At 54.5% G+C, this 25,646-nt stretch overlaps 1 protein-coding gene and 1 long non-coding RNA gene across 7 annotated transcripts; one reads left to right on the forward strand and one right to left on the reverse strand.

Annotated features, from left to right (window-relative positions):
* Window positions 1–353: 353 nt before the first annotated feature.
* FAM83A (family with sequence similarity 83 member A) lies at window positions 354–22,614 on the reverse strand. Of its 4 annotated transcripts, XR_008507632.2 has the most exons (5): window positions 21,775–22,614; window positions 15,098–15,265; window positions 13,360–13,484; window positions 6,964–7,974; window positions 354–5,989 (listed from the first exon to the last, which is right to left on the reverse strand). XR_008507632.2 is itself a non-coding variant. In XM_054512470.2 (4 exons), the coding sequence occupies exons 1-4, from the start codon at window positions 22,252–22,254 to the stop codon at window positions 7,440–7,442; spliced, it is 1,308 nt and encodes a 435-aa protein (XP_054368445.1). In that variant the 5' UTR covers window positions 22,255–22,614; the 3' UTR covers window positions 354–7,439. The 4 variants fall into 4 exon arrangements, 3 of the variants coding, with proteins under 3 accessions (XP_054368445.1, XP_045751913.1, XP_045751912.1); XM_054512470.2 differs by having other exon boundaries at window positions 354–7,974; XM_045895957.3 differs by lacking the exon at window positions 6,964–7,974 and having other exon boundaries at window positions 21,775–22,611.
* On the forward strand, window positions 6,108–14,995 carry LOC123858756 (uncharacterized). Of its 3 annotated transcripts, none has more exons than XR_010410526.1 (8): window positions 6,108–6,248; window positions 8,122–8,197; window positions 8,552–8,688; window positions 11,576–11,625; window positions 12,132–12,529; window positions 12,661–12,812; window positions 13,991–14,046; window positions 14,623–14,995. It is a non-coding gene; the product is annotated as an uncharacterized LOC123858756 (long non-coding RNA). The 3 variants fall into 3 exon arrangements; XR_010410527.1 differs by lacking the exon at window positions 6,108–6,248 and adding an exon at window positions 7,828–7,968 and having other exon boundaries at window positions 11,576–11,935; XR_006794222.3 differs by lacking the exon at window positions 6,108–6,248 and adding an exon at window positions 7,828–7,968.
* Window positions 22,615–25,646: the final 3,032 nt, after the last annotated feature.

Consider the following 25,646-nt stretch of genomic DNA (forward strand, 5'->3'; position numbering starts at 1 on the left):
GATCCAACACAGTGCTAAGGCAGAAGCACCCTGCCTGTTTCTCCTTCTGGAGCTAAACCCCTTTCTCCTGTTAGTCTAGGCTTCCTAGAAATGCCCTTTTCCCTCTAGTCTGGCTTGGCTTCCCATCTCGATCCTAGTGCCCTTCTAACTTTGTCCATGCTTTTAGCTTTCAGCCATCTGGCTGTCCTCCCAGATCCATCGTCTGTGCTGTCCCAAACTGCCTGAGTGGTCTTCGGGAATCTTCCCGCACACCTGCCCCACCTCACTTTCCTGGCAGCAATGTGGTGACGTGTGTGAGAAGCCTGCAGTGTGATGTTTAGCTGTAATGCAGGGCAGGAAAGAGCACTCAGGAATACCGGGCACCTCAGAGTTTTATTACACACGTCATCTTGGTCATTTCCAGCACAGATGGTGAAGGGTAGCGTTAACTGAACAATGATTATGCTAAAGAAAAATCTCAGGCCTGTCTACTTAGACACTCCACCCTCTTGTCAATGAATGAATCACTGGGAAGGTGAGCAAAGGTGAACCACAGAGGTGACTACACTCCAGGTGGGTGGGGTGGGACCCAAGGGCAATTCTTGCCTCTTGAGACTCCCGAAAGGCCTGCCTTCAAAATTTTCTCCCAAGGAGGAGTTTGTACCCGGTATTTGAACTGGTGAGAGTCCTTTTTCCTTTACACTCTTAACACCTCTACAATCTTCATACTGTGGCCAAAGGATCTTACAAAGACTTTTCAGTCTGGCAGTGACTTCCCAACTCATTCATGAAGCCTGTGTGTGAGGCCCTGCGTGGTCTGGCCCTGGCCCACCTCCCCCCCCCCCCCCAACTCACTGGTTTTTCTCATGTCCTTGGACTCCAGGACTCCAAGCACCTTCCCACCCAAGCCCTTTGCCCATCCAGTTACCTCTACTTGGAACATTCTTCCCTGCCATCTCCCAATCCTGCCATCAGCTTCCCCTTCCTACAGATCTCAGCTCAGGAATCATCCTCAGACAAGATGTTCCTGATCCCAGACTTGCTCAGGTCCCCCTTTAAATTTCATAGTGCCTGTGCTTTTTTTCCCAAATGGGATTTTTTATATATATATATAGGATTATAATAGAGAAGATAGAGGACTGGCATCTGTTTGGGACTCACCCTTGTCCTTTTCTCCCTCCTTGGCAGTGACTTCATCACCTAAAGCTTCAGTATTGTGTCTGCTTAGCCCTTGAGCTAACAACCTCCCCACCCCCTATCTCTGGGAACTACCCTCTCACCCACACAGGTGGGTACCTGGCTGCCATATTTGTACTCAATGACTCTAACTAATTGGAAAGAGGACGGAAGGTTTACCTGCTCATAGCTCAACCACTTCTCAAGGCTGAGAAGTCTAATGGCCTGAAAGTCAGGGGACTAATGGTGTATGTCTTGATCTGAGTCCCAAAGCCAGAGAACCAGGAGGGCCAATGTCCAAAGGCAGAAGAAGGATGTCCCAGCTCAAGCAGAGAGAGCAAAATTGCCCTTCCTCTGCCTTTTTGTTCCATTCCAGCTTCCAGTGGGATGAATGATGTCCACCTGCATTGGGGAGGGTGATCTTCTTTACTCAGTTCGCCAATTCAAATGCTAATCTCAACCAGAAACTCTCAAGATACACTCAAAATAATGTTCTTTCAGCTATCTGGGCATCCCTTAGCCCAGTCAAGTTGACACATAAAGTTAGCCATCGCATGGAGGCAAAAGGAGAAGGTCAGGGTCAGAGAGATTCTATGCTACTGGCTTTGAAGATGGAGGAAGGGGCCATGAGCCAAGGAATGCAGGTGGCCTATGGAAGTTAGAAAAGAAAAGGAAATGGGTGTTCTCCTAGGGTGTCCAGGAAGGATCACAGGCCTGCTGACGCCATGATTTTAGCCCAGTGAAACCCACGTTGGAGTTCTGAACTAGAAACCTGTAAGGTAATTTGTGTTGTTTTAAGCTATAACGTTTGTGGTCCTAAGTTGATTGCTTGACTCTACTACTAGAATCTTGAAGAATCTTGCTAGAATCTACTAGAATCTATTGAAGTAGTTTCAGTTTCTGTTACTTGCAACCAAAGAATCCTCAGACAGGCCACTTGGGTCCTTTCAATCTTGGTTTTAGAATAAGGCTTTGTTCTTAGAAGGCTATTTCTTTTATATGTCACTTTCCTTTTTAAAACCTTGATAGAACATTATTGTAGAAGGTATCAAATCAAAAATGCAGCAGTTGCTTTCAAGAGCTTCCGTTCTCTAGCAGAAGTAAGGGGACATCCACGTGAGTAGTAGATAGCGGGCAGGAGGGAGGTCTGGGTGTTGCAGAAGTACAGAGGAAGGCTGGGCTTTCAAAGAAGTTTCAGGAAGGTGGAAACATCTGAGTTGGACCTTGGAAAGGGGAAAGATTGTAGCAGGCTCTGTGGGGAATGAAAGGCAAGCACATCCGGTTTCTCAGTAGGGAGATGAAAAGAGCCACGGCCTGGAGGACACGAAGGCTGGTCATCCAGGTGAGTGGGTGTGAAGGGACATGGGTGGTGAGGCCGGGCAGGTGAGCCAGCATAAAATTATGGGGGGGGGGGGGGAGTCATTGATGCCACAGTAAAAAGTTTGACTTCGCTCAGGGGACAAATACCAGCTATAGAAAGTTCTTGAGCAGGGGAATGGCTGGTTTAGGGTTATGCTTTGGACTGATAAATCTGATTTTACTTCCAAATGTTTAAAGTCTTTGCGCTTCATGCAATATGTGTTTGGGGGTCTAGGAAAGCCCCGGATATTAGCATTAACATGGAGGGTGGAGGTGGCCTCAGGATACCCAAGATGTCCCAAGTGCCTTAGGGAATTCCCACTGTTGCAGAGTTTGCTACTCTTCGGGGCTTCCCATTTCACGTGGAATGAGGCTGACTGCAGCTGGCGGTTGCCGGCCGTCGGGCACACTCTTCCCACCTTTCGCATGGCTGACGATTTCGGTTTCTCACGTTCCCGTCTCCGCTCCTGTCTCCCCCATACAGGCCTGCACCCCTCCCCCCCCCGCCCCAGGTCACTCTCAGACCCAGCAAACCACAGGTTAGCAAGATGCAAGCGCTAGAGGCCGCGAGGCTCTTGACGATAAGCTCTCCGAGCCGGGGCCACATCTGCTTCCATCCGTACGGGCCGCCAGCTCCCGCCACCCCCGAAGGGCCCAACTGGCGGAGAAATACGGGACTCCAGGCCCTTCTGGCGTGGGAACCAAGGCTGGCCTCCCAGGACTTGGGCTAGAATAATTGCGCAAGGAAATGCGAACCGGACGTCTGTTCACGCGGAGCCGCAGGGACGGTTCCCGGAACGGCCGTGCGGGGCTCGCCCCTCGGCAGCGGGCAGCGCCGCAGGGCCCGCGAGAGCAGCTCACCCGCGCCCACGTTTGCAAGTCGGGAAGCCGGGGGGTGCCGTTCTCGAAGCGCAGCCGCCCGAAGCGAGCCCCTGGCCCTGCCGGCGGAGAGACGCAGCTGGAGTGGAGAACGGCCGTCTCCAGAGGCCCGGCTGAGCTGACTCGGCCGTCCGTTGTCCCGCAGCAGGGCAGGAGAGGAGCGCCGAGGGGACAGACGGGGGGCAGGCAGCGGGGGGGCGGATGGGCCGGCCAGGCCCGTTACAGCTGGACTCTGTCCACCGCACCATCCCCCACCCCCCCCACCCCCGCCCCGCAAAGGGGTATGCGGAAGCCCTCACCCAGTACCTCAGACTGGGGCTGCATTTGCAGACTAGGCCTTTAAGCGCCCGGCGCCAAATCTGTTACAAGTCGGAACCCTCTAGAGCAACAGGACCAACAACGTGCATATTTATACCCATATCTCTGCCACCTGTCTGTACAAGAGATGGACTACGTGAGCTGGCTTTTGTGATTATGGAAGCTGACAAGTCCCGCGGGCCGCGGGGCGACTTGACAAGCTGGAGACCCCGGGCGAGCCCAGGGTGTAGCTCCAGGCTCAAGCCCCAGGGAAAGCCAGTGTGGCAGTTGGAGTCTGATGGCAGGCGAGACCCGTGTCGCAGTTCAAAGGCAGAGTCGGGCAGGAGGAATGCTCCCTTACTCGGGAGGGTCAGCCTCCTCGTCCTCTGCAGGCTGTCGGGTCAGCGAGGCCCGGTGGCCGAGGACCCGCTCGGTCCCCAGGTCTGCGAGGCCCCGCGGCGCGCGGACCCCCTCGGTCACCAGGCCCTGCGGAGGAGAGAAGGACGGAGCAGCTCGGGACGCACCACGTCTGCCTCAGTCCAAACCCAGCGAGCACGAGAAAAAGGAGGTTGTGCTTGGGCTCGTGCGGGTGTGTCTGTGGTGTTTATACTCCCTGCTGACAGCTTTTCTGACACACATACGCTCCTCAGGAGGAAGCTGAGAAAGTGAATGACAGATGCTCTGTGTCCAACAACTTCTTGGACCAGGTCCAGAGATGAAGCGCCTGGAGATGAGGCTCTGGCGCTCCAGGCAGGGACGCAGGGGGCTCACACCAAGGTGCGAGCAGGGCCGGGGAGAGAAGTCGCCCGCGCTGAGTATTCGTGTCCCCTGCAGGAGCAAAGCTCCTTGACCAGTCAGTCGGCATTCGCTGTGCGCTGGGACCAGCCCGGCCCCGAGGTGAGGGTCCCTCGGGCCAGCAAAGTGTCCTTGGCCTCCCGGCTCTTTCAGTGCAGACTGGGAGATGAGAGATCAGGGTCTGGTGAGGACCAAATGAACACAACAGATAACTGCTAGGAGAGGCCTGGGGGACCAACACTTGCAGCCGGTGGCGGATAATCCCACGTGTGGATAATGTGATCCCTAATCCCTGGTGTGGGGTTTAGGGATCCATCCGTCCCCGCTCCACCCCGGGCAACTCAATCATACTATTTCTCTCATTCTCTCATGTTCTTCATGGTGGTGGTTCAGGTGAGTGTTGGTGCCTCGGCCGACTTTGGAGTTCTCCGGACAGAGGTGAGTCTGGGTCTCTGCCTGGCACTGAGATGGTGTCAGCACATACGGGTGGGCACCCCATTGTTGCTGTGGAATTTCACACTGCGGTAGAGATGTTCAGGATGGCCCCCAGTGAGCAGGATGTATGTTCAGGATGGCCCCCAGCGAGCAGGGCTGCCGAGGCAGCTACAGGTGTGATTCTAGCCCAGAGCAGAATTCAAGACGGGGCAAATCGGGTTTGGGAGGATTGGAAACTTGGGTAAGGATTTGTTTGGCTCTTCAGTCAGCCCCTTGCTGTGTGTGTAAAACCCTCCTAGTGTCTGGTGGAAATAGCATCTGGGGTTAGAGCCCAGGGCTGGGGGCCCTTGGGAATCCAGTCCCACAAAGGAACGGCCCAGCCTCACGTGAGCGGGTCCTAACGTTGTATCAGGCTAGGCTGGCTCATGATGCGGTCATCAATGACCCCAAATCTCCGTGGCTTACACAACAAAGGTTTATTTCTGGCTCCTGCTACTTCTCCACGGCGGGGTCGGTGGGAAGAAGTGGGAGGTCCTGCTCACCACAGTCTCTCAGGAATCTGGGCTGGTGGAGGGGGCTCCGTCTGAGGCATGCTCCTGCATGGCCAGCTGCACCCAGGCTCTTAAAGCCTCTGCCTGGAAGTGATCCTCACTTCTGCTCCTAGTCCTCCAGCCACAGCAAACCGCAGCTAACGTCCCAGCAGGCAGGGGTCACACGCACGACAAAGTGTCCAGAGGAGGAGGAACAATACCCGTGAGCCAGTCAGAAGGCCGCAGTGGGGCGCCTGGCTGGTGGAGAGTGCCTGGGGGCCCGAGGGCTGCTCTGCTCCACTCAGACTAAGCCAGATGCAGGCAGAGGCAGAGCAGGCCTTGGGGGCTCTGGGTCCCGGGCAAGCTTTACCTTCCTGAAGCTTTCTCAGCAGACTGCAGAATCCAGTTTAGAACCTTCAGCAGCACCCAACTGTTCTAACCTCATTACGGCGGTCAGCAGGAAAACAGCACATCAGGGCCGGGGTTTAAAGAACCTTCAGGAACCAAAGGGTTTGTTGCTGTTGTTGGACTTTCAGGAACTAAGGAGGAAAAAAGTGAAATGAGGACAGGAATGCTATTTAAAAGAAAACAGAAGCAAAGACGCCTTTGCCTTTGCCAAACACTGGACAAACACGGGGATGCGCTGAAGGGAGGAACCCTCTGGAGAGCGTGACTTGGGATGCCACGAGCTGTTGGGGTTCCGAAGCCAACAGGAGGAAGGGCTCTGTCCTCCCAGCCCTCCATGGCAAAGGCAAAGCTGCTGAGCCAGAGACGAGCGACGAGAAGACATTTGCTGAGGTGAGTTGGTGGCAGGGGGAGGTCACAGAAACAGGAAGATGCTTGAGGGGCTTCTGTGCCTACTTCTGTCAGGCTGGGACAGCCTGGGCCCCAACCCTCCCTCCACCTTTAATGCCCTTGTTCATCAGGCCTCCTTAACTGTCCCTTCTCTGGGAAGTGTCCCCTGACCTCCCCAAACTGGGCTGCCTGGCCCTCCCTGTGCCTGCTGTATTCCTTGTACCCCAAGATCTGGGACCACCTCCAGAACAGAGGGCGCACTGTGAATCTGACAGTGAATGAATGATGGGGCTTGTGAGGGCCCAGCATCCTTGCTTCAGGTGTCAACAAGCCAGATGGAGTCCCCGGCTCTGACTGCAAGGGGGCTGCAAGGTCAATGCCGAACCCTTCCTGGTTGCTTCGGGCTGCCCTGGGCGCTGCTGCAGGGCAGTTCCCAGATCCTGACAACACAAGCCCCTGGGACTGGCCCAGACTCAGGGACCTCGAGACCAGCCCAAGGCTCCCCAAAGCCAGAACGTGAGCTGATGAACCGCCTGGCCCAGTTCCATCCCACAGACACCCTGGCTTGCCCCATCCTTGGGGGCTACAATTTCAACCGACCCCACACTACTTAGAGTGGCACATTCTGGGGCTTTATCCCTAATTCACCGGCCCCAGGGATACCTCACTACTATGCCTTTACCACCCTTCCCAGAAACATCCCGAAATGTTCCCATACCTTCTGTAGAGTGGGCCATTCCCGGGCACTGGGAAACAGGAGTACCTTGGTCACAGCCACAGTCTGCCTCTTCGTGCCTCGGTTTACCCATATGTGAAACCTGGGCTGCATCTGCCCCTTCTTATATTACAGAGATTCAGGAAACATTATTATTAAAGCCCTGGCTGCTCTTTGGAAGAAAAGGACTCTATTTTCATGCTTTTGTCCTCTAGCTCCCCACCCCCCACCTCCCTAGAACTTTCTGGAATGTGCTCCATAGGCCAAACTAGAGAGGGAACCCCTGGGACTGGGGGGTGTTGGCAAGTGAATGGTCACAGGCCTGGGAACAAACACAGGCAACGATGTTGTCCAAGCACTTTTAGTCCAAAGGGAAGCAAGTTCAAAAGCTGCTAGTCATGGAGGTGGGGTCCTTGGGCCAGACAGTCCAGGCATGCCCAGCCCCGGCCCTGGGAGGGCTGCTGGGGGGATGCGACCCATCAGAAATGAGGGGAGGCTTGTAGAAATGGCCTCCAGATGTGGACCGTCCGGGGCAGCAAGCCAAGCTGCTCTAGCTGCTGCCGTGTGGGCCTGTAGGCACTGAGGTTGCTGCGGGGCGCTGGGGCGCTGGCGAGGGGCCTCGGGGAGAAGTGCGCCTGTGGGCTCCGGGCCCCCCACGGGCCATGGTGGGGCCGCAGCCTGGGGGGTGGGGGGGAGCTGGGGGCCAGGGGACTGCTGGGCCCCGACGCCGCCGGCCGACTCTGGTTCTGGGGGTTGCTGCCCGTCGAGGCGCTGCTGAAGGGGTCGGAGGACGTGTGGTCGCTGGCTGAGCAGCTACTACCACTGAGGCGGCCAGGCGGGGGGCTGCGGCCTGCTCTGGGCTGCAGGGGCGCCACCGGCCTGGGGGACTTGGGGCCCATCACCGGCTTGGAGGAGGCGTAGAGGTGGCGGAGCTCCTCGTCAAACAGCTCCACCGCGGCGCCTGTGAACTTGGAGAGGATGTTCCTGTGGACGTGTCCGCAGAGCCAGGTGAAGCTGCAGGGGAGGAGGAGAGTGACGGTGGGACCAGGGAGGCTCCTGCTGCGGGGTGGGGGGTGGGGGGATGTGGGCTCATGCAGGGCTGGGGGGAACGACTCAACGTTAGCCCTCCGCTCCTCTGGCCTGCTCATTTCATCCCGGCAGAACCCCCGGAGGGCCACCTTGGTACCCCCTTCACGGATGGCAAGACCGTGGCGCAGAAGCCAGCAAATGTTTGCAGGTGAACAGTGAAGACACGAGATTGGATCTCTGGCCTCAGGGTTCCCTCCTGGTGCTCAGATCCTCGCCTCTCCCTGCTGAAGCCCCAAACGGCTAAGCGACAGCTGAGTCCCAGTGTCCCCAACTCTGTGCTGATGAGTCCCCTAGCTGCTGAAGCCCCCTGTGAAGTGTGGGAACCCCTGCCTCTTCTAACCAAAGGGGGGGTCTGGGGAAGACAGCTGCAAAACGTGGGCTGCTCCTTAGTGGGAGGGGAGGGAGAATCCCATGCTCTTCGGGAGGTGGAAGAGGGAACACAAGGCAGGCCCGCAGGAACAGGAATGACAAGCCGCGCCCCCCCCCCCCCCCATTCCTCCAGCCCAGCCCAGCCTGCAGAGTCCCTGCTCTTTGAGGCACGGTGGGGCCCAAGCAAGGCTGGGCCAATCCTGGGAAGAACAATGAAGCTTTGTTTACACCTCACCTCCCACCCAGGAGCCACCCACACACCCCAGAGAGGTGAGCAGCTGATGCTGAGCCTGGGGCCAGCCAGGTGGCAGGGAAGGCGGCAAACGTGGGGACAGCGGGACTCTTGGCTACACTAAGATGTCAGTCACCCTGTGTTGTTTGAAATCAGACTAGATTAGGCCAAGCAACTGTGTGCTTTACGCAACGAAACAGGTCCAAGGGTGCCCTGGAGACTTTTCAGGCTCCCACGCCCTCTCTGCCCTCCACCCCAGGGGCCTCTGCACCCCCCCCTCAGGTCCCTTGGTGTCCCGGTCTCCCCTCCTTCACACCCTGCGTGGCCTTCATTCCATGCCCTAGCTTTTACACTTTATCACCACCCATGGTAGGAAATACACATCATATCTATTGCTTTCTGGCCCTTAGTACGTGGAATTGACTTCGTCACAATCTCTCATGACTGGTCTATTCCTGGCCCCTTTTAATTTTTGTAGCTATTTACTTAGTTATTTTAAATAATGTAATAAGCACCAACAAACCCACCACCTAAAATAAAAAGCTAGCATCTAACCATATGGTCCCTCCCAGCAACCTATTTTCCAGGTCCCCCTCAAAAGAGGGAATCATCACCCCAAATCCTGTGTCATAGTTCCCATACTTTCCTTTCTCTGTTAAAAAAAATGTCTTATGTATTCTGGAAAGAAAATATTTTGGTTGTTTTTAACGTATATGTAATATTTGGGGGTTTTTCCCACTTAATATTATATTGCTAAGATTTATCCAAGTTATCTCTGGTTGCTGTCCCTCATTCATTTTTGATTGCTGTATAATATTCCACCAGTGGCTAGATCATGATTTATTCATCCATTCTTCCATTGACAAGCATTCCCATTGCTTCAACAGTATTTCTGCTGTGACCAGTGCTATAACGAGCATTCTTACACATCTTTTACTGTCCCGTGGACTCATTCTCTTAGAAATAACCCTAGGTATGGAATTGCTGGACTGTAAACCAGGTGAATAGTCAGCTTTAGGAGAAAATTCCAAACTCTTTTGAAAGTCACTATATTGACTTGCAATCCCATCATCAATGTAGAAAAGATCCTGTATGAGGTGCCTGGGTGGCTCAGTCATTAAGCATCTGCCTTCGGCTCAGGTCAGGATCCCAGGGTCCTGGGATCGAGCCCCACATCGGGCACCCTGCTCTGCGGGAAGCCTGCTTCTCCCTTTCCCACTCCCCCTGCTTGTGTTCCCTCTCTCATTGTGTCTCTCTGTGTCAAATAAATAAATAAAATCTTTAAAAAAGAAAAGAAAAGATCCTGTACATCCAGCATTTGGTATTGTCAGTCTTATTTTTTTTGCTACTTGAAAAAGTATAAAATGGCAACCGGTTCTAGCCTTGATTTGCATTTTTCTGGTCACTTATAATGCAGAACACCCCTTCATGTTTTCACATGCATTTGTTCCTGGCTGAAATGCCCACTCCCGCCTCCCACCTGCTCTTCCTTGTGCTGCTTTGCTCTTATGATTCACAGGAGTTCTTTGTGGTTCTTAACACTAATCTTGTCAGGGCATCATGAAAACCTGCTCCCACTCTGTAATCTGACTTTTCACTTTCTTTCAGCTATCTTTCAATGAACCAAAGTTCTTCATCGTAATGTAGTTGGGTTTAGCAATCTTTTAGAGTCAAGGCTTTTTTGTGTTGTGTTTAACACAAAAGAGGGGTGTCTGGGGGCACCTGGGGGGCTCAGTCAGTTGGGCGTCTGCCTTCAGCTCAGGTCATGATCCTGGGGTCCTGGGATCGAGCCCCGCATCGGGCTCCCTGCTCAGCAGGTAGCCTGCTTCTCCCTCGGCCCCTCCCCCTGCTTGGCTCCCTGTCTCTCTAATAAATAAAATCTTAAAAAAAAAGAGGGGTGTCTGTGTTAAGACACCTAATCCTTATGCTAAGGTCTAAAAGATATTCATTTATTCTTTTCTACTAAGAGTTTTAAAGTTTGTTTTTGACATTTCAGGCCTTTTAATCTATCGGAAGGTGATTTTTTGTGTGTGTGTATGTATGAAGTGGAATCTAATTTTCCGTGTAGAGAATTATTTTTTTTTCCAGTTTCTCCTTTCCCCACCGCTCTGACACGCCCCATCATGGGTGGGCCTGTCTCTGGGCTTTCTGCTCTGTTCCATCTGTCAGTCTGTCTGCTCTTCGTCCAATGCCACGTTGTCATGATGACTCCAGCTTCACGAGGCGTCCTGATCTCTGGCAAGTCCCCCCTGCCTGTTCTTCTTCAGACTTATCATGGCTAATCTTGGAGAAATATATTTAATACATGACCTACTCACATATACAAACACATACATCACCACACAACAGTTTTCAGAACATTCCTTACCTCAGTGTGCCCTCAGTATGTTTATTCTATCCTATTTCATTATAAAAAAAAAAATTCCAGGCATCATCCACTAAATTGATTTCATATCCTGCTAATGGATAATGATGCACAGGGTTTGAAAACACTTTGTTCCTCTAGCTACACTGGATGGCCAGGACCTTACATGGACATTCATTCATTCATTCAGCAAATATTATGGTCATATATAATGTTCAGGCACTGGATGAACTGTACTTCATGCCAGGAACACAACAGAGAAGAAAACAGACCCAATCCAGGGCCTGACGTCATGTTTACAATCCTGGCTAAACAAGTCCACAGAGAGGCTCTCTAGGAGATGATCTGGAAACTATAAGAAAAGGAGTTCGCAGGATAAGACAGCAGGAATGACCTCTCCAGCAGAGGGAATACACAGCAAGTGCAAAGGCCCTGAGGCCTCAAAGAGCATGAGAGACCTGGAGGAACACAGTGTGGCCACAGCATACTGGGGAGGAAGGAGAATCCTGCCCAGACAGAGGCCATGCTAAGCATGACTTTTTTTTTTTTTCCTTTACTAGGAGCAGTGACAAGCATGGAAGGATTTTAAGGATGCAAGTGATCTGATCTGGTTTGTGTTTAAAAATCTTTCTGTTCCAGGTAGAGAAAGCTCAGAGATGGAAGTGTGGGTCAGGGCAGGAAAGGAATCAGGGCCAGTTAGGTTCTCATGCTGTGCCCACCAAGGCCCAACCCCAAAGGCACCAACCTCCTGTACCTGCCAGCAGAAGCCGGAGCTCCCTCCTGGTTGGCCCCAGGGCAACTTCTTAGCTCATGCTGATCTTAGAGCACACACCACACCGCTCTGTGGCCGTTTACCCATGTTGCTTGACAACAGAGACAAGCTTTGTGTCCCCCGCACCTGGCGTGGTGCCTATGCTGGGGTAAGACTTTCTTGTCTTAAGACAAGAGCTTAAATGTTGAAATGCACACCCCCCCCTCAGCCCCAACCCTCGGCTGAAGATGTGGACAGGGCTCTTTAGTTTGGGAGAACTGTCTACAACCAGGGCCAAAATATCTGAAGCCCAGGGACAGCTGCATTGAAAGATGGGATGGAGACTTGTGTTTTGTATTAACTAGAGACAACCCTGAGAGACCCGGGGAGAAGCATCGTCCTCAAGGCTGGCAAGCAGATCACCTTTGACTGCTGAGTGCAAACCAGGTTATAGTTGTCCTGCCCTCTCTCCGGGAGCTGGATTCTTCAGTTCTTGGGAATGGCCCTGCATGTCTTCAAGCCCGCCGGCCCCCGCCTCCTGGCACCTCTCCTATCAGGATGACAAGCCCAGAAGACGCTGGAGAGCTGGGGATCCTCGTCAAGGAAGCTGGTGGCCCTGGGTCAATCACCTACCCTCTCCGTGCCTCAGTTCCCCCATCTGTCCATTGGAAGAATAATGCTTCCCTCAAAGGGTTGTCATGATTAAATCCTTCCTAAAGGTCTAATCACACCTGGCCTAGGGCCTGACACAAAGCTCAACAAGGTTAGTTCTGCTTCCTTCTGCCCTACCAAGGGCAAGCTCCCCCACCCCCACCTCGGCATGATGAGCTCCACAAGGGCAAATACAGACCGTCTCTTCTCTGTACTGGTTCTTTTTTTTTTTTTTTTTTTAAGCAATCTCTACACCCAGCATGGGGCTTGAAGTCACAACCCCAAGATCAAGAGTCACATGCTCTACCGACTAAGCCCGCCACGACTGGCTGTTGTTTATCTCCTTGGTTTGAATGGGAGCTCCAGAGCCGCACCCCAGCCTTGAAGCATGCCTGGTATGTACCCGTGGGTCTCTACATAGCTGTCGAATAAATGAAGGAACAGAGAGGTGCAGTGACTTGCCCAAGGTCACCCAGCCAGGAAGCTACAGAGCCAGGAATTGAACCTCTGTTGTCTGACTCCTAGTTTAGGCTGCTGCCACGGCCAGTCCCCAGCACCAGCCTTAGGTCCATGGAATTTGGACACACTTCTGAAAATAAAATAGGACACACACACACACACACACAGCCCAAAACAAACTGCATAGCTTTACCATCACGCCTGAGAGAGCTGAGGAGGGAAAAAGAAGATTCTGTGTCCTATTGCAATCTGCAAGGAAACTTGGAAGTGCCTCTCTACCCTGAAGCCCCCCGCCCCCCTCCACGAAGGGTCCAGATGTCCCCCTTCTGCCCAGGCTGGTCCTGCCTCCAGCCTCATGTATGTGAAGCAGCCCCGGCGTGGCCGGGGCTGGGAGGGGTAAGTGCCTGAGCGGCTGGGGGTGCTCTGCACCAGGCTCAGCCTTGGCCTCCTCGAAGCCGTCGGCAGGTGAAACCCAGTGCTCACCTGTACGATCCCGACAGGACATATCTCCAGTCCGAAATGATGAACTTCTCCTGGATTTGGCCAGCGAACTTCCGGCCTGATTTGGCACAGTACACCTCTCCTTCCACACTCCGGATGGAAATGTTCTGTTGGAAGGAGAGTCAAGGCGTCATTCACTAATTACATGCATATAGATAGATACACGTTTGCCTAGGAAAACATCTGGAAGGATGCTCAGCAAGACATAGGCAGGGGTTATCTCTTATTCATAGGCTCACTGGCTATTTTTATTTTTCCCTTGGCTGAATTTTCTAAATTCTTTTCATTGTCCTGACATTATTTGAGTCATGGCGGGGGAAGGGGGGAGAAAAAAGGAGATGGTAGAATTTAAACAAAGTGGCAAACAGAAGAAAGATGAGGGCCTAATGTCCATGGAGCCCTCCATCTAGGCTCCCAGGGACCACAGAGGCCTGGCCAGCCTTGCCCTTTAAGTGGCTTTAGTGACATGAGTCCCTGACCCCAAGCTGGTCAGAGGGAAGGGCAGCCGGAGGGGGTACCTTTGCGGAGACCTCAGTGGACCCTAGATTTTCCTAAGGAAAGGTGTGTCCACAACCCAAATCATGGCCCCGTTTGTCCCTTCCCCTGCCCCCAGGAACCTGCTGCCCCAGCCCTCAGCCAGAACCCTTGGGAGGCTGGAGAAATGAAAAGGTGGGTAAAGCACGGGTATCTCAGAAAGGTAGGATACTGCTGGGATCCCCTGAATGTCCCTGGTGGCTGGGCAGGCTCTGGGAAGGGGATGCGCAATGCTTCCAACAGCGATTCCCAGCCCCTCCATAAGCTCTGTGACACGTTAAGAGGAGGGCCGCATCCCACCGTCCCTTGGGGGACAGAGGACTGGCAGGCGTGGCCGGCATGGGCCACGGAGGCAAGGCCTGCGCTGACTCTCTGCACCTCTGTTGATGGCCTCCTGTTGAGGAGGTGTGATCCTGGTCAAGCAGACCCAGTAAGCCCAGGACCGAGGCCTGCCTCTCCGGGAGGTGCCTGAACTCAGCTGCGTCCCGGGCAGTGAGGAGGGGACGCGCAGGAGAAAGGGAGGACGGCGGGGTCTCCCGGAGGCTGACCTGACCGAGCTAGAGCAGGGTCACCAAGGGGCCCACCCATCCGCTGTTCCTCGGAGCCTGCTCATAAACACTGGGTGGTTTTACATCGGACCTTGAGTTAGCTGCCCTAAATCTGACATGACTAAATGAACCCTTATCTCTGGGTTTCTTTTCTCCTTGCCAGAAGAAGGAAGTCAGCGGGGAGTTGGGTTCAGTCCAAGAGGATCAGCTTCCCGTCAGGGCTGACTCGTGGATGCTGCCCTGGCCTGTGAAGTGAGGCCACGGGGTTTCTTCAGCCAAGAGGACAAAAGGCATGTGCAGCAGAGATTGCTGCTCACGAGACACCCAAGGGCCCCCTTCAGTTCCCAGCTCCCGTGTATCTTCATGAGGCTGTAAGCAGGAGGGAAGGCAATCTCTTCCAGGTCAGGTCCTGCACATCCCTCTGCTCTCTCCCTACCACTGCCATCTGGGAGGCCATGTACTCCTTATGGTGTAGCTACAGGATGAGGGAGGGCTGTCTGTCCTACGCTGGACTTTGAGCAAGAAATAAACCTTTACTACATTAAGCCATTGAGATGGGGGGGGGGGTCTGTTAGCATGGCGTAAGCTATCCTATCCTAATACAAAATCCCTTTTGGATGCTCACTGGGGGCCCCTACCTTGAGGTGGCTGTCAGAGATCTGGACTTTGTCACACATCTCTTGGAAGAGCTTCACACCTCCCTGGTCCAGGAGCACACAGACAAACACCCCACGCTTGTTGGCCGCCTCTAGAATGTCACAGAAGATCTCCACATCCGTGAACATATCCATCACGATGGCCAGGACCTGGGCCAGGGCAGAGGGGTGGAAACAAAAAGAGTCAGGGGCCAGGTGCTAACTGGTTTCAGCAGAGCTTCCCAAGTCCCGGTGGCCCTAAGAGAGCAGTTCCCATTGCTGCTGGCCTGGAGGAGAAAGCGTGAGATGGGGGGCTCGCCAGGGCAGCATTCGAGGGAACAGAGCTGGAGGGGAGGCCTCCGCCCGACTCCATCTGTCCAGCCCAACCACTGACCGTCCGGCCTCCCGGCCCACTGCTGGAGTGCGGCATGCACGGGAGGAAGGAGACGAAGGCAGAGAAGGAGCACAAGGAGGGGGAAAGGAGAACAGGAGGTGACCAGGCAGGCTCAGAGCTGAGGGATGGATTCAACGTCACGGCTGCTCAGCCATGTGGAGCTCGAAGGCACTCTATGGCCCCTGGTTTTCAAATGTTTTTAAGCCACGCAATACTGCCTCGAACAAGATCCCCGTGGAGACCCTACAGATCGACTGGACAAGGCTGAGCTGCCCCAGTGGGACGCAGAAGGGAGTCCTCCTCTATCATAACAGCATCCTGGGGAGGGGCGCAGAGAGCCCTAGAAATCCAGCAAAACGGGGAGACGTGTGTACGCCCGCCTGCCAAGGACCCACCCCTCCTGTTGCCAGCCAATCTCCCTTTAATCAATCACTTCTCCACAAGCAACGAGGCTTGGGCGGGGCCACTGCCAGGCGTCGGATTGGGCGCGGGGAGGGCACATCACCAAGGCCAGACCAATGAGAGCACGGCATCCCCCGCTGGCCACAGAGATTGGCCCAGGGCTGCTCACATGACCTACGTTATTCTAATGAGGGCCTGGGGGCAAGGAGCGGGGGTTGCTCAGCTCGGGGAGGAGGAGCTACAGCTGCTGGCAGCCGTCTTGCCGCCACGTGGGGACAGCCTGCCTGAAAATGAAGTCAGCCCCCGCGGAAGCAGGACCAAGCACGTTGCCAGCAGCATCCTTCGAACATCTGGTTTCACTCATGCTTGGAAGTCAGTCCTGCCCTTGACTTTCCCACTGTAGATGTCAGTGCATGCTCCTCTTCTTAGACTTGTTTGGGGTTGTTTTCCACGGTATTGTGATTTATAAAAAGAAATGTATATTTGGTCTTTGTCCTTGTTTCTGGCACCAAGCTCTAAAACACTTGGAATTTCCTAAGTGGTGAGAGCGGAGAGATAAAGGTCCTTTGTTATGTTAATGAGGTGACTTTTGGATGAGGGCTGGTTGCCTGGGGAACCAACTAAGTGATTAGAGGGTTGGAATTTTCTGTCCCTCCTACCCCCCTACCCCAAGGAAAGAGAGAGGGGCTGGAGGTTGAATCAACTGCCAATGTCAATGATGTAATCATTCGTGGTGTAACTGAAGCCTACCTAAAAACCCAAGAGGATGGGTTCAGAGAGCTTCTGGGTTGGTGATTTGGGGAGAGCAGAGTGCTCAGAGAAGGTATGGAGCTTCCATGCCCTTCCCCATACCTTGCTCTGTGCATCTCTTCCATCTGGCTGTTCCTGAGTTCTACCCCTTATAATAAACTGGTAATCTAGAAAGTGAAATGTTTCTTTGTTGTGAGCCACTCTAGCAGATTGATCAAGCCCAAGGAGGGGGTCGTTGGAGTCTCCAGTCTGAGCTTGGGACTGGCATGGGTTGGGTTGGGACACCCAGCTGGTGGCTGAGAATTGCTCGGTGGTGGGGACCCCACACAGTGGGATTAGAGCAGAATTAGACGGCTGTCAGCCAATCAAAAGTCTGTCCTAATACCCAAATCGTGGCACGTCGACATGTGGATATGGCAGCCATTAGCAATGATAATTATAATGGTCACATAAAAACTGAGATGTGGCGAAATGTTGAAGCAAAACTGCTGTATGATCCATGCTCGACACAGATGTATTAGCAATGAATGAATTTGGTGAAAAAGGGTAACAGAGCACGAAATGATGGTCCATCCGCTATGACTGCCAGTGAGGGAAAGTGGTGTGTAGACACATAAGAGAGCACAAAGCCAAAACGAGCAGTCACGTTTGGACTGGGCACTACGGCAGTTTTCAACATTACCTGTAATAACGTTCCACCGTTTTTCTAATAATTACTATATAGTATATATAGTAATTATGTATATGGAATATAGAGATATATATGTATATACAGATACGTAGATATATTGTCCATCAACATCTGGGAAGTAGCCAGGACAAGAAGAGGGTCATTGAAACAGACCAAGGAGATGTCTGGTACCCACGTGGAGTTGACTTGCTGCTCAGATGATGTGACTGTCCGGACAGGGGAGGGAACTGCCCAGGTTAGAAGTCAGAAAAGATGCTGAAATAGTGAGGCCACGCTCCTTTAGAGCCGTGGCCCTGTCAGCACATGATTGTCTCTGCACATTTAAATTTACGGTATCAACAGCAACCAAGGCCCTCTCTGCCGGAAGAGAAATGCGTCCTCCTTGAGGGTGGTATAGGTGAAAGGGACACTTCTCTCTCCCCGGGAGGTCAGTAAATCCTCCCCGGGTGTGTTCCAGCGAGTCCTTGCTTCCCAGAGACAGGGCTGGTGACAGATTGAACAGAGAAGGGGCCATGTTTGCAAATAACCCCAGGTTGTGATTGAAGGGATGCTTGGAAAAACAGGCTCACGATGTCTAGGTTTATCCTGTTGGCCTCCTGTTGGGATTGGCTCCCAGGCAGATTGACTCAAAGCCCATAACCTCTTCAGTCCCCTGCGTGGTCGTGCTACCTTACAGGGTGTCGTGGGATGAATGACGACCTCCCGAAAGATATGTCCACCAGAACCTGTGGACGTGATCTCCCCCTTGGAAAAAGTCTCCACAGGTGCAATTAAGACTTTCAAGATGAGCTCATCCTGGATTATCCGGTGGGCCCTAAATCCAATGGCAAGTGTCCTTGTAGAAGACACCCAGAGGAGAGACCGGGAGAAGAGGGGGAGCTACATGAAGACAGAAGCAGAGCGTGGAGTAAGACGGCCACAAGTCAAGGAACGCCCACAGCCACCAGAAGCTGGAAGCAGAAGACAGGACCCTCCCCCAGAGACTTCAGAGCAAGGAGGGCCCAACTGACAGCTTCATGTTCGGTCTGGCTTCCGGAACAAGAGAATAAATATCTCTTGTTTTAAACCACCCGCGGGGTGGTAACTGTCGCAGCAGTCCTGGGACACTAATACGGAGGGGTCACACACAGTCCAGGCCACAGTGCTCTACGGGGTGTTAGGGAACTGTGGCTCCAGCCGCCGTGCTACTGGTGATGAGCTGAGAGCCTTTGGACAAGTCACTTACCCTCTCTGGGCCTCAGTTTCTTTACCGATAAAACACTGCTCAAAAATAGAACATTAGCTATCATTCAAGCTGCATCTAACCCTGAGCCCAGATAATATAAATGAAACCAGGTGCAAAAAGCAAAGGTTTTTATTCTTGTTTGTAGTGAAAATATGACTATGATTTTATATGCATTATGAGCAAGTATGAATCATGTTAGAATAACACCATGTAAACATGCTTTAGTCCAGGGTATGGAAAAGGATTAAAATTAGTGCTGACACCTCTAGGGGCATAAAAAAGAAAAAAAAGTAGGCCAATCCGCTGGGCCAGCACGTTGGGGTGGGGTTGGCTGAGAAGAAGGAAGTGCTTCCTCAACCCCTCGCTGAAGGAGGAAGCCCAGCCTGGCAGGCCGGCTCTGGGAATCTGAGCTGCAGAGAGACCCAGGAGCCCCGCCAGGGGGATGCTGGTCCTCTGGGGCTCTACCCATAGGCAAGGGTCATCCTGTGGGGACTTTGAATCCTGGCTGAGAGTCCCTCATCCCCTGCCAGACAGATGGGAGCTCCTCGGACCAGGAAACCCTGCCGCCTCGAGAATGGCAGGGTGGAGGAGGTCCTGGACAACGAGGGACCACCGACAGCCCAGAGCCTGCTGACACTGTTCCAACCAGCCAGTCCTAAGCTGTTCGCTCTGCCTGCCCTCCCTTTCCTGCAAAAGCACAGTAAGGGCCTGTGCCCACGCGTCCTTCTGGCCCCTTCTGCCTCCCACCCCACTGTGGTGCTTCCTGTGTGGTCCAGCATGGCCTGCTCCGCCTCCTGCTTCTAGAGAGCTCTGAGCAAAACCTCCTTGTTTCTTGCCAGTCATTTCCATGGCACGTCTTCCCACCGGCGGGACACCCAGCCCTCTTACACCTCCTGCCCTTTGCCTGGACTCCCTCTCCCTTTCCCTTCCCTCTCTGCCTGACCACCTCTTACTCAGCCTCTGAGACTCAGCTCAGGGGCCCCCTCCTCCGTGAAGCCTGCCTTAGTCACCCTGTCCTCCCCTCGCAGGCACAGAGGGTTGCTCACACCCAGGGCTGCCTCCCACCCCATGTCTCCTTCTCCTCCCCTAATGGGCAGGCAGAGGCAGGGAGCTCCGCAGAGGGAGGGAGGCCTCTGGTTCTGCTCTGCCATCCTGGGTGCAGGGCCCGGCTATGAATTAGGCTTTGGGGAATAAAGGAATGCGAGCACGGAGGGAAAGAGGGAGAATTCCTGCTAGTTTAGGTAGTGGAAACTGGTCTGGAAAACACGGAACTCTGTTTGTTTTCCTCTCAGGAGGCTGAAGCCATAGGGGGAACATGCAAACCTACCCACCCTCTGGCTCTGAGTGGGGAGGCAGGGTCACAGCCTGCTTCCGTGGACAGCCTATGACGAGGTTCCAGCCCCCCTGGCATCTCTGTGGGGACAGGTCACCCCTGAGCCCGTGTGTGTGTGTGTGTGTGTGTGTGTGTGTGTGTGTGTGTGTGTGAAGACTATCAACACTCTCTGCCTGCAGGGGCCTGAGAGAAAACAAAGTCGGGGGTGGGGGTTGCCTGGGTGGCTCAGTCGTTAAGCGTCTGCCTTCTGCTCAGGGCACAGTCCCAGGGTCCTGGGATCGAGCCCCGCATCGGGCTTCCTGCTCAGCAGGGAGCCTGCTTCTCCCTCTCCCTCTGCTGCTCCCCCTGCTTGTGCTTGCTTTCCCTCTCTTTCTCTCTCTCTCTCTCTCTCTCTCTCTCTCTCGCTGTGTCTCTCTGTCAAATAAAGAAATAAAATATTAAAAAAAAAAAAAGAAAGAAAACAAAGTGGGGGAAGCTCATCAAGGCCTGGGACAAGAGGGCGTGGTGGGGACTGTGGCAAAGGGGACTCACCCACCAAAGAGGGGGTTGCCACCTTCTTACTTCAGGTGAAATCTTCAGGATTTTAAGTGTTGTCTTAAATTCGTAACATGCTGTATTGGTGAAACAAAGCATATCAGGGGCCTCAGGGCCACAGAGGGAGGGAAGCCTCGCTGGGTGGGGAGGAGGGGACAGGGGAGGTCTCAGCCAGGGGATTGCTGGAGTCCCTCTGCCCCTTCCCCAGCTGCAGCGGGAAGCCACCGGATGGGAGAACTGATAACCAAATGCCCGTCACCGTGCCTGAAATTCTACTGGCCAAGCTCCGGTCATGAAATATTTTTTTCTTTTCTTTTTTTTTTTTTTAAAGATCTTATTTATTCATTTGAGAGAAAGAGCATGAGTGGTGTGGAAGGGCAGAGGGAGGAAAAGCAGACTCCCCTCTGAGCAAGGAGCTGGATGCGGGGCTCGATCCCAGAACTCTGGGATCATGACCTGATCCGAAGGCAGACACTTAACCGACTGAGCCACCCAGGTGCCCCTATTTTTCTTCTTCTAAAGTCATCTATTAAAACGTAAATACTCTGCGGAAAAACCTTCTCTCTGCCTATTCTGTCTTCTGTCTGACCACCAGCTGGTTTCAGGGGCTGCCCAGTCATTTGTGGGCAGACAGGTCTATGCTGAGTCTGAGAGGACAAGGGACAAGCGTGTGTCTCAGCGGACTGGCCCCTTCATTTGGAAGCACAGAGGTGAGGCGCCTGGCCTAGCCAGGGGGGAGTTCAGGAGAGCCTTCCTGAGAAAGGGACGTGGGTGCTGCGTCCTGAGGAAGGAGTAGGCCTCCGTCAGGTGAAAAGCAGGGAAGGTGAGGGGGTCCCAGGCAGAGGGAACGGCACATGCAAAGCCCCAAAGACAGAGCAAGGGGGGCTGGAGAGGCTGCAGGTCCCTCGGGACTGAGTGGCAGGAGCTGGGAGAGGAGCTGGAGAGGTTGTGAGCCATAAAGACTTTGCTCTTCCCACTGTGGGCAATTGGGAGCCATGGAGGGCTCTAAGCAGGGAAGGGACCAAGTTAGATTTGAAGCATAGAATAAGTGCTCTACTACAACAGGGAGACTGGGTGGGTGGGGGTCAAGATGGAAGACGAGGGGCAGGCAAGAAGCTACTGCAGGAGTTCCAGTGATGGGTAGGGGTGGTCTGGACGGGGACTGTGACGGGGGAATCAGAAAGTCAGCGATCCAGGGCAAGACAGAGAATAACATCCCCGACTCCATCCTCAGACCCGGTCGTCTGAACTCCGTGCCTTAGAGCAGGACCCACCCCCCTCTTCCTCCTCCGCCAGCACCATTCCTCCCCCCACCCCATGGCCAAGGGGACACAGGCCCCACCACGGATACCTGGCTGGTCCGGCTGATGCAGCGGCGAATGAGGTCTCTGATGTTGTTGTGCTTGTCCATCTGGAAGTACACAGTGGCGCTGGACTTTTCCTTCAGGTAGGGCTTCTCGGCTGAGGCCCAGGTGTGCAACAGGGGCGGCTCGCTGCCCTCCGAGGCCACGGGGAAGTAGGTGCCTGAGTGCAGGGAGTGGGAGTCCATCCCCCGGAGGCCTGCCTCTGCCCCTCCTGGGGGCTCCGGGGCACAAGCGGGCTCCTTGGCCTGGGCCTGGATGTACTGGGCCTCCACCGAGGACAAGAAGTCTACCTCACCTTCCTGGCTGAGCGCCTGCCGGTAGGCCTCAGGACCCCCATCCAAGAGGGCGTCTGTGGCCAGCCGGGCACTCTCATTGTCGCTGAAATCGGCCCTGGTGGGCCGGACCCACTGGCTCTTGACCTCTTCCAGGCGTTTCCGGATCTTGCCCACATGCCTGGACCGGCTCATGTTGCCCCAGCCCTGAGTCGTGGTGGGCAGGAGGCCGCGGCTTGAGCTCCTCCTGATGTCAGGGCAAATGGGCTGCACCACCGGGGAGGGGAGCCCTCAGCGCTCCCGGGAAGCACGCAGCATCCACCTGCCACGCCTCGCGCCCGCTCCAACGAGGTGACTTACCACTGGCCTGAGCGACACTTGCCTGGGATCACCCTCCCGGCCAGGCCCTGGCTTATCTTGGGTGCCACCGCCCTGCCCGCGGGCCGGAGGGCCGGCTCCACCACACCCTGGCACACTCAGCCCTGGGAGCCGTCCTCCACGCCCAGCAGCCGGCCCGCGTGCCTTGCACAACTCTCCGGGGGCCCCGGCCTGCGATGCAGAGCAGGGAGGCTCTCCCAGCACCCCCGGGGGCCTCGGCCCCTCCCGTGCTCTCAGTTCAAACGCCATTGGTGCAAGACGAGAACTCCCCTGTGGGAGAAAGAAGTTGCCCCTGAGATTGCGCCAGCATGGGGCGGGAAGCTGGCCGTGGGCCAGGCAGAGCCGTCCACCAAGCATACTCCCTTCTCCCAGAGACAGCGAGTTCCCGGCCTCTGGTCCTCTGAAAAAGCTTTGCTCTGCTCCCTCTCTCCCCTATTGTGTTGGCCACAGTCGTGTTTGAACAAAGCCCCCCAGAGAAGCTCCAGTCTGTGGGCTGCACGACCTGCTTGGAGGAGGGCCTGGAGAGGAAGCTACCCTTGTGTCTGGGCCCCGGGGGCGTTGGGACCTGTCTCCCAGCGGGAGGGGCAGGGGGTAGCAGGTGTGTTTGAAATATAGGAACAGCTAAGGGGGAAGGCACATTTTCTTTCTAGTTCAGGTCATGGTCAAGTCCATGTCGGCGGAATGCAATGTCTGTCTCTGGGTTCAGCCAGAAACAGACCGAGACAGGATTCGAGTATAAGTAGCCCATTGGAAGGTGATTCTAAGAAGCGCCAGTCGGGGAGGGAGGAGTGAGACAGGATGGGACAGGCAGGGAGCCACCACGGGGCATGCTTACGAGCAGGCTACTGTGATGCACATCTGGGATTTATTAACATCGAGGGACCATCTGGGGTCATTCCTGCCGGGCCCCCTGGGAGATGGTCTAGGGGACCTCTTTGAATTTTCCTACCCAAAGGGTGAGAATTTATCTACCAGCCTCCATTTGTCATCGGCAGAGGGCTGCTCCTGGGCCCACATTAACCCCCACGGGGCAGGCCTGCCCGGTGCTCACCCAGCACAACCCTGAAGCCAGAGGAGGCATGCGGTCAGACTCCCCGGGGCGCGGTCAGAGGCTCACGGGAGAGGGGAGGGCTAAGGGGATCGAGTAGGGCCCTGACAATGTCTGCTAAAAGAACTCTGCAGAACACCGGGACTGGGGGGTCCTCGCACGGCTGGCATTGAGGAAGAGCCAGAAGTCTGTCTGGGGCTGGTCTATTTGGAGGAAAATCGCTGTCAGCATCTGTAACCCACCGAAGCTGCGGCCCAAGCGGCTCCGTCCAGGGGGAGAGCAGGATTTTTAAAAGCACAGCCCAAAGAAGAGAAAAAGAAATTAAAAGAAATTTCTTCTCCTCTTCTGAAGGTCATTGAAGAAATCCAGTTCACACCCTCAGCGACCCTGCCTTTATTGGAGGTTATCTAATCCCTGAAGCCCTCGGGACGACAAACCTAACAAACTCTCTCCCCAGTGCCCTTCTGGCTCCATGCCCTTCCGCCAACTCTTGCTGATGCGGATCGACTTAACCTCTTTCCCACATTCTCCTCGGAACCTGCCTCCTCTCTGGCCCTCCTCAGTCCCTTCTCCCGTTCTGCGTCACCTACGTCCAGTGCCCAGTCTGTTGAAACCAGCCTGGGGAGGGGAGGAATGATCCCTGGGATTTGTTCTGGTTCACACCCAGGCTTGAAAACTGTCCGCGGCTCTCCATTGCCTGCCATGTTAAGTTCCATTTCCAAGGCTCACGTTGGAGACACTGTGTGCTTGAGACCTGTGTGAACATTCCAGCCTGTCCTCTCCTACACTGGGCTGTCCTTGAGTGCTCGCAGCAGGCTGGCCATCTGTGCTGAGGGAGATACAGATTAGTGGGCCTCATTTCACAGATGAGGAACCCAAGGCTCAGAGAGGTTGAGTAACGTGTCCAAGATCACACAGCTAGTGAGTGGCATAGCCTGGGCACTGTCACTCCAAACCCCTTGTATTTTCCCCTGGCCAAACTTCACCCTTCCCCTCCCCTCCCCTTTCCCTTTCTACTCTCAGAACAATCCACATCCTCTTACCAGTTCCAGAATGTATACAGGGGAGGATAAAAAAAGGGGGTGGATGTGATGGGGTTCTCCTCTCACCCAGGCCCAATTCTCTTTGTTCAATGAGTTGAGGGACCCCTGAAGCAGTGGCCTGTCTCCCGGGCCTGCAGGGACTATTTTTAGCTGTGCACTTGCCGAGCAGCTCTCATTTAAACAAAAACAAAAACAAAAAACAAAAATCTGAGTGGACCTTTCACCTCTAGAGCTGCTGGAGGAAGAAGAGCCCCGTTTCTCCTTTCCTCAGCTCCATGCCCTCACAGAAACCCAGAGACTCTACTTAAATCCTCCAGAACAGACACAGATACATTCTATGTGCGCGGACACATCTTATCCCTCTATTACTGTGTCCCTGGCAGACATGACTAGTGGAAAACAGAACTCTTTCCCCAGGAGCTGGGAACCACCCCTCCCTGCCCTCTACAGGGCTCAGAGAGAAGCCCTCCCCTGGAGGAACCTTGGATGTACCGCAGACACTCCATTTGCTGATGAGAAGCCAGAAGCACAGAGAGGGGATGTCCCGGCCACTGGCCGGTGCGGGTCATCGGGGTCGTCCTCCGCTCCTCTCCTCCGCAGCCCCAGCCCTGTGGAACATCACCGTTCTTGCTGGGTCTGCTGGCTGCAATAACAAATCCCCCGACCTGGGACTGCGCGTCCCGCCAGCTGTTGGGCCACACCTTCATATGCTGAGAAATCCTTCCCAAAGAGCCCTGAGCTACAGGCCCGGCGGCTTGCAGAGGACTCACCTCCTTCCTGCCTTCCGCCTGATGTGTAGTCTCCCCGGCTCCTGATGACACCCACGAGGAGAGCAAGAATAAGAAGCAGGCTCCTATTAGCAAATGAGTGAAATGAATGGTGGTGGGGCTTGGCAGTTTGGGTCTTCACCCGGCGGGCATCTGGCAGTGTCTGGAGACATTTTCAGCTGTCACAGCGATGGGGGTGATGCTGCTGGTATCGGGGGGTGTAAGCCAGGGATGCTACTGCATCCTACAATGCACCGGCCGGCCCCCACCACGAAGAGCTAACTGGCCCCAAACGTCAACAGTGCTGAGACGGAGGAACCTTGTGGAGGGTCCAGGCAGGTGCGCTCGCAG

This window comes from Mirounga angustirostris, unplaced genomic scaffold (genome assembly GCF_029215605.1).
Source record: "Mirounga angustirostris isolate CCGP_5_RB_7025 unplaced genomic scaffold, mMirAng1.0.hap1 SCAF_4, whole genome shotgun sequence".
In the NCBI taxonomy this organism is placed as follows: Eukaryota; Metazoa; Chordata; class Mammalia; order Carnivora; family Phocidae; genus Mirounga; species Mirounga angustirostris.

Bases quoted from the DNA above. Each gene is read 5' to 3' on its own strand.
- FAM83A (XM_054512470.2), bottom strand. From the start codon at position 22,254: ATGAGCCGGTCCAGGCATGTGGGCAAGATCCGGAAACGCCTGGAAGAG. The intron at 15,266-21,774 runs GTATCCGTGGTG...GCCCTGGCCCAG, and splicing joins GCATCAGCCGGACCAGCCAG to GTCCTGGCCATCGTGATGGA. The intron at 7,975-13,359 runs GTGAGCACTGGG...CCTCCCCTGCAG, and splicing joins GTCCTGTCGGGATCGTACAG to CTTCACCTGGCTCTGCGGAC.